Source organism: Crocuta crocuta, unplaced genomic scaffold, assembly GCF_008692635.1.
Source record: "Crocuta crocuta isolate KB4526 unplaced genomic scaffold, BGI_CrCroc_1.0 scaffold334, whole genome shotgun sequence".
NCBI lineage: Eukaryota > Metazoa > Chordata > Mammalia > Carnivora > Hyaenidae > Crocuta > Crocuta crocuta.
In genome coordinates, this window is record NW_027533260.1 from 3,228,091 (window position 1) to 3,235,207 (window position 7,117).

Genomic DNA, 7,117 nt, shown 5'->3' on the forward strand with positions numbered 1-7,117 from the left:
GAGATCATGACCTGAGCCGAAGTCGGTAGCTTAACCAACTGAGCCACCCAGGCACCCCTCCACCACCCTATTTAAAATGGAAACTCCCGCTACCCTTCTGTCTTGCCCTCCCTCCCTCCTGGCTTTACTTTTCTCCACGGCACTTATCTTTGGATGCGAACCTGGAGCTGCCCGTGTCCATCTTTCACGTCCATGGGGAGTAGAGTCAGCCTGGCAGTGAAATTGTCAGAGACAAAAACAGCTCCAAGAGAAGGGAGAGACAGCTTCTGGATGAGCACCTAGATCTAGCTGTGCCTGAAGCATCCTCTCCTTAACTTTTCGGCTGGGTGAGGCAATAAATTACCTTTTGCTGCTTAGGCCAGTCTGGCTTGGGGTTTTGGCCCCCTGGCAGGCTGAATAATGGCCTCCGAATAGATCCAGGTCCTAAATTCCTGGAGCTTGTGACCATTCTCTTAAATGGAAACAAGGATTTTGCAGGTAGGATGAAATTAAGCCTCTTGACGTGGGGGAAATTATCCTGGATTATCTAGGTGGCTCTAAATGTAATCACAAGTGTTCTTCTAAGAGGGAGATTTGATGCAGTAAAGGCGACCTGACCACTGAACCAAGATGCGCCCCTGTTGGCTTTGGGGGGGGGGGGGGGGAAGGGCCGGAACCAAGGAATGTGAGAGATACAGCTCTAGAAGCTGAAAAGGTAAGGAGATGGCTTCTCCCCTAGAGGCTCAGAGGGTGCACAGCCCTGCTAACATCTTGATTTCGGCCCCAGCGAAACCGACTTCCCACTTCTGACCTCCGGACTGCGAGAGAAGAAATGTGTGTGGCTTTCAGTCACCAAGTTTCTCAGCATTGATTACAGCAGCCATGAGAAACGAATACGTGCCATGTGCAGCATGACTCCGAACACAGAGGGGACACCTACTTGGCATTTATTTAGCACTCTCTGTATACCTAGATCCCCTACTGCGTGCTCACAATAACCTGGCCATCTGCAGGGTACCTGAAGCTCAGAAAGGGTGATTCACTTGCCCGAGGTTACAGAGTTTGGAAGTGGAAGAGTCCAGATTTGAATCTGGACATTCGGGCCCTAAGGCCGGCCCTCACAAATTCACACTTGCCTGCCCTTATGAGGCTGTAGTAACTGTTCTGAGCAATTCATGTGTATTAACTCACTGAACTCAGTTTATGGGGTGGGGACTTTTATTATGCCCATCTGACAGATGAGCAAACTGAGGCACAGAGATTAAGAAATATCTGCATAAGATCGCACAGCTAGTAAGAGGGAGAGGCAAAGAGGCGCCTGGGTGGCTCAGTTGGTTAAGCGTCCAACTTCGGCTCAGGTCATGATCTCACGGTTCGTGGGTTCGAGCCCCACATCAGACTCTGTGCTGACAGCTAGCTCAGAGTCTGGAGCCTGTTTCAGATTCTGTGTGTGTCTCTCTCTCTGACCCTCCCCTGCTCACGCTCTCTCTCTCTCTCTCAGAAATAAATAAAACATTAAAAAATTTTTAAAAAAAAAAAGAGGGAGAGGCGAAACGTGACCCCGTGATGTCCCGCCCCCCTGTGAGGATGAACCCTCCTCATTTGCTAGATGGAGACCCGAGGGCCCAGCGAGTTGCAGGGATGACGCCAACATCACTCAGCAATTACCAGCCTCTCCTGCGCTGGAACCCAAGGCCAGGCTGCTTCTACTGCTGTCAACATGCTGCGTGACCTCAGGGAAGTTAAGACGTCTCTTGGACCTCAATTTCCTGACCCAGGAAACGATGGGGTTGGTCTGGACCAAAATGTGGTGCTCACAGCGCCCCCATCGGCGTCACGGGGAAAGGCGGGTGAAATTACTCAAATTCGCAAGGCGCCCACAATTCCTGAATCTGGGAGCTCTGGGAGAGGGGACACTCCTCACCACTCAACAGCCTGACTGTGGGCCATGGGCCATGCACTGCCCTAGATTCTGGTAATAGAGCAATGAACTCCCTCGCCTCTACTGTGGCCCAGCAGAAAATACACAAGTGAAATAGTAAGGATGTCGGATGAGGGTTCATCAAGACGAGTTGACATGCAGCCGTGTTCATGAACACACCTTGTGCACGAGAATTTAAAATGAGCTATACCCAATAGCTTGCTTTTTCTTTTGGAGAGAGAGAGAGAGAGGGAGGGTGAGCGGGCGAGGAGGAGAGAGAAAGAATCTTAAGAGCGCCTCCGGTCTCCCCACTCCAGTCCACCCCCCCACACGGCCCCAGAAGGCTTTCTTCATCCAAGGCTGATCTTGCCCTTCTGCAGCTCATGGCTCCCCAGCACCCTACGCCAGCGACAGCCCCCTTGATGTGCTCCCCGTACAGTCACCAGCATAACTCTCTTGAGATATTTGCCTGTGGTCCTTACATTCCAAGGGCAGCCTCTCCTTCTGCAAGTAGGTACTTACCTCCTCCGCCAAGGGGCGCTATCACCTGTCGTTCCTCCGAATCTGACATGCCCTCTCGGAGCCTCGGTCAGAATCCCAACTCCTGCTTCAAGGCACAGTTCAATCCTGCTCGCGGGGCACACACACTCACCTAGACCCTCCCCGCTCTTACACACTCAGAGGTCACCCCCAAGCACCGCCCGAATCTCCCCCATACAAACGATGGTCTCTCCCAACCAACTTCATCCCCCTCACCCGCACTCACAGGGAAGTCGCCCACCCCAACCTCCCGCCTCCCCAACAGGGTGAACTCGCCCATCCAGAGGCCCCGCCTTCTTTTCTTGATAAAGATCTTCTAAGCCCCGCCCCGCCCTTCGGACTAGGGTCCCCTGAAGGCCTCCCCTCTTCCAACTGTTTGAACCCCTTGGTCTTCTCCCCCTTTCCCCCCAGCATTACCTACACCCCGGCCTCCGCGACAAAGGTCCCGCCCGTCCAAACGCCCCTTCAGTACCCAGGCCCACTCCTCCCACCCCTCTGCTGGAAAGTTGGTGTGTCCCGGAGTGGCAGCAGGGAACGGGAATCAGGCGAGACCATTATCCGAAGAGGGGGTGACACAGGAAGGGCGTCCCTGTTTAGGGACTGACGGCACCGCTGGCTCCCCTGGTGCCTTTCAGATTCGACCGGTGTCTCCCCGGACTTCGCCACCTCCCTATCGCTGCCCCCACTCCACTTAGGGCTGCGATCCTCATCCTTCGGGCCAGATACACAGTCGTTCCGGGGAATCTCCATGCACAGCGGAACTCGGGGCCGCCGCGCTCCCGACTGCCCTAAACCGCATGCGTGGCGGATTTTGCGAAGGCTTGCTGGTATTTATCGTGAGGTTGAGCTGGTCTAACAAAGAGTGGGAGACCCTCCCCATGCAGCGTCATCGAATGTCAACCCACATCTTTAGTCTCTCAAAAAGAAAACGGGAGAGTTGATATATAATAACAATCGATTACTAGTGTTCTTGGCACGCCTTAGAGAGAATAAGGGCATCATTTTCTTTCTTTTTTTTTAAATATTTTTATTTCTAGGAGAGAGAGAGAGAGACAGCGTGAGCAGGGGAGGGTCAGAGAGAGGGAGTCACAGACTGAAACAGGCTCCAGGCTCTGAGCTGGCAGTCAGCACAGAGCCCGACGCGGGGCTCGAACCCACGAACCGCGAGATCATGACCTAAGCGAAAGTCCGACGCTTAACCGACTAAGCCACCCAGGCGCCCCAGGGCATTATTTTCAATTCTCCAACCAGCTTTGGTAGCAGAGTTAGCATTTAGTCCCATCTTCTGCACCAAGAGACTGAGGGCTTGGGGCTCCTGGGTGGCTGTTGGTTGAGCGTCGGACTTCAGCTCAGGTCATGATCAGCGCAGAGCCCCGCTTTGGATCCTCTGTACCCCTCTCTCTTGCTTTCCCCTGCTCATGCTTGCTCTCTCTCTTTCAAAAATAAACATTAAAAAAAGAAAGAAACTGAGGTTCAACGAGGAGGAGGCTCGGCAAGTGCTGTGACAGAGCTGAATGGGAGGCAATCTGGAATGATTCCCCAACCGTATTCACTGCCTAAATGAGAGCCCTTGAGGGGCGCCTGGGTGGCTCAGTGGGTTAAGCATCAGACTCTTGATTTCAGCTCGGGTCACCATCTCGTAGTTTGTGGGACTGAGCCCCGTGTCATGCTCTGCACTGAAATCGTGGAACCTGCTTGGGGTTCTCTCTCCCTCTCTCTCTGCCCCTCCCTGCTCTCTGTCCTTTTCGCTCTCTCAGTAAATAAATAAACATCTTCAAAAAACAAATGAGAGCCATTTAAATGCAGAGGTGGAGGTTTGGGGGTGTGGTTGGGACTCTCCGCAGTATGTCCTTTGGCAATTCACTGCAATTCTCTGACTTAATTTCTACAGCTGGAAATGGGCACAATGCCCACCTTCCAGGGTATTGTTGGGGGGAGGGGTCATGGAGGGCATCTCTTAGCTGTCACCCTCAGCGCTGGCTTCATTCCCAGGCTCTATCAAGATAATGGCAAGCGGGTCTAGCCCTGACCACCTCATTCTGGGGCTTCGTCTTAGGATAGAGAGAACCTTGAGTAGCCTCCCACCCTAAGCAGACCCCTTGGCTAGGATTCGGTCACACGGCCGTTCTTAAACCAATCACTGGCACAAAGACTGAGACTGGCCTGGGCTAGTCACGTGAGGGTAGAAGCCACAGACGATGGCCAAGTTGCCACCTTGAGATACTGGTCCGGATGAGCAAGGAATAAGCCTGAGCTGTCATGGGGATGGACTCATTTCTGGCCCCTCCATTCCATCTGGCCCCAGTTAGGTCTTGTTGCTAGAATGGACTGCTGGACCACCTCAATTTCTCTCCAGGTCTGGGCCTCCCCGCCTCCCCGAGAAGCCAGGAACTGAGTGCAGAAACCAAAATAATACTGTTTTATTCCAATCTTGTAGCACAATAGTCCAGACCGTTTCCCTTCTCCCACCGGAGAGCCTCCGGCCCATCCCACCATGCTCCCTCCCCCCATCCAGTCTCTTCTGGAAATGACCAACCAGAAGGCCAAGGGAATCCACGCCTCCAGGCTTCGGGGACTCTCAGATCGCTCCCCTCCTGCTCCTTCTCTCTCTCTCTCCCATACCTTTCCCTTCCATGTGTCTTTTTACTCTCTCTCTCTCTCTGTCCTCCGCCCTGGCCCCCTTCTCCCCTGCCTCCTTCTACTTTTCCCCATTTCTTCTCCATTTTTGCCTCCTGTCCCCTTTCTGCGCCTCCCTGTTAGCTTCTCTCTCTTCTTCCTCCCCCCCTTCTGTTTGTCCTACATTCCCCGTCCCTTTCTCCGTCACCCCCCTGCACTCTCTGGACTGAGCATCTGCTCCGGCCCGGGCTGTCCCCGTACCCTGGTGTGTGTGCTCCCCTCCCCCAGCTTTGTCCCCTCCTTCCTTCTGCCCCGTCTCCCCCCCCCACCGTCTCGTCTCATCACACATCGTGTCTCATCACACATCGTGTCTCATCACACAACGTCTCTCCTGAGGGCGGCCCTCAGAAGCCGTGCCAGCCACCACCACCTTCCACACGGTGCCTCGAGGACCTCAGACACCACTGTCAGCTTCCCCTCGGACCCAGAGAGGCAAACGGCCGAGGTGAGGTCCCTGGAGGCCACAGGAAGTGGCCAGAGCGACTGAGGCGGCCTCCTTGGCCTCAGCCCTATTATCTTTGGGATCGAAGAATGCCCTCCTGCCCTGGCGGCGGAGGGCGGCAGGCGGGGGCCCGACGGGTCAGGGCTCGGGGGCTCTCCCCCAACAATCCCTGAGCAGGTCCATGTGGAACAAGGCGGCCCCGGTGAGGAGGCGCGCGGCGAAGAGGTGGCGGCAGGGCAGGCGGCGGGCGGCGTGGATGGAGCAGCTGCAGCGGGTCAGGGCCCTGTCCAGGAAGAAGTCCGAGGTTCCGTCCTTAAGGGCAAACCCAGCTCCCGTCCAGTGGAAACCCCGCGTGCCGTGCTGCCTGGCGAAGGCCAGCTCTTCGGCCACCAACTCTGCCAGCTCTGGCCCGCAGGCCGCTCGGAACTTGGCCAGGGGCTCCCAGTCCACCTCTTCCTCTGCGGAGGGGCAGCAAGGCCTCTTCGGTTCCCGTGGGCCTTCTTCCTGACCCCCTTCCTGCAGGCGCGTCCCTGCCCAATCTGGGTCACCTTCGCACACAGTGCCCGCGGCGATGCTCCACAGCACCCCATTCCCCAGCCCTAGACACCTCCCTCCTGCGCCCCCACACCCCGTCCCTTGTTCCCCGCTGCCCTTGGGGCCCACAGACCGGGCTCCCTCTCCGTTCTCCAGGCCTGTCACCCTTGTGTCCCCCAGCTGCACCAGAACGACGTCTTCCAGGTCCCTTCGTCTTTTGACCCCCAACCTCACTTCCGTCTCTTCTCCGATCTCGGGCCCTCGCTGCCTCTCCTCTCCCCACTGGGGCTCCCCTGGGGCTCCATTCTCAGGGACCATCTCCCCGGGCTTCTCCAGATGCCGCCCCCTCCGGTTCCTGGCCTCCTGACCCCTTCCCTTCTCGGCTTCCAGCGGAGGTCCCTTCCAGTCTCTGGCTTTCGGTGCCCGTGCCCTCTCTCCGTGCAGCTGGGCCCCCCGCGAGGTGCTCCCTTCAAGACTCCTGGCCCTCTCAGAATCAAACGGNGCTCTGTGGTCTCCAGCACCCTGATGCCGCCGTCCTCCAGCTGCGCCATCCGCCAGCTGTACCCTTCCGCTGCGCCCGGCTCGCGGTCCTCCAACCAGGCCCCTCTCAGTACGTAACCTTCTGGTCCCCAGTCTTTCTCACCCGCCAAAGGGGCGCCCCTCCAGTCTCTGATCTCTGGCCCTCTACAGTGCTCGTTCTCCAACTGGGACCCTCTCCAGTCTTGCATCTGCAGCCCTCGCCCCAAGTCACTGTCTAACGGAGCGCCTCCCCGGTCTCTGGCCTCCAATCCTCGGGCCCACTCCTTCTCCAACTGGGCGCCTCTCCAGATACTCCCTTCTTTCGGGCTCCCGGCCCAGTCCCCGCTCTCCAGGCCCTTCATCCTTTCCCTCTCCCCGTGGGCTCCCCTCCCCGGCTCGCCCTCCGGCCAAGGCCCCCCGCCGTCGGAACCGTCGGGCGCCGCCTCCCCGGCCGCATCGGCCCACTGCATGGCCACCAGGTCGCGGAGGCACTGCGCCACGCTGCG

The 7,117-nt window shown here is 57.1% G+C and overlaps 1 protein-coding gene across 1 annotated transcript in view; it reads right to left on the reverse strand.

The window, feature by feature from the left end:
- Positions 1–5,394: 5,394 nt before the first annotated feature.
- ZSWIM9 (zinc finger SWIM-type containing 9) overlaps positions 5,395–7,117 on the reverse strand; it is a 19,941-nt gene continuing 18,218 nt past the window's right edge. The window contains 2 exon segments of the mRNA XM_077747176.1: positions 5,395–6,623; positions 6,626–7,112. Of these exon segments, the coding sequence (XP_077603302.1) occupies positions 5,697–6,623; positions 6,626–7,112 (1,414 nt within the window). The 3' untranslated portion in view covers positions 5,395–5,696.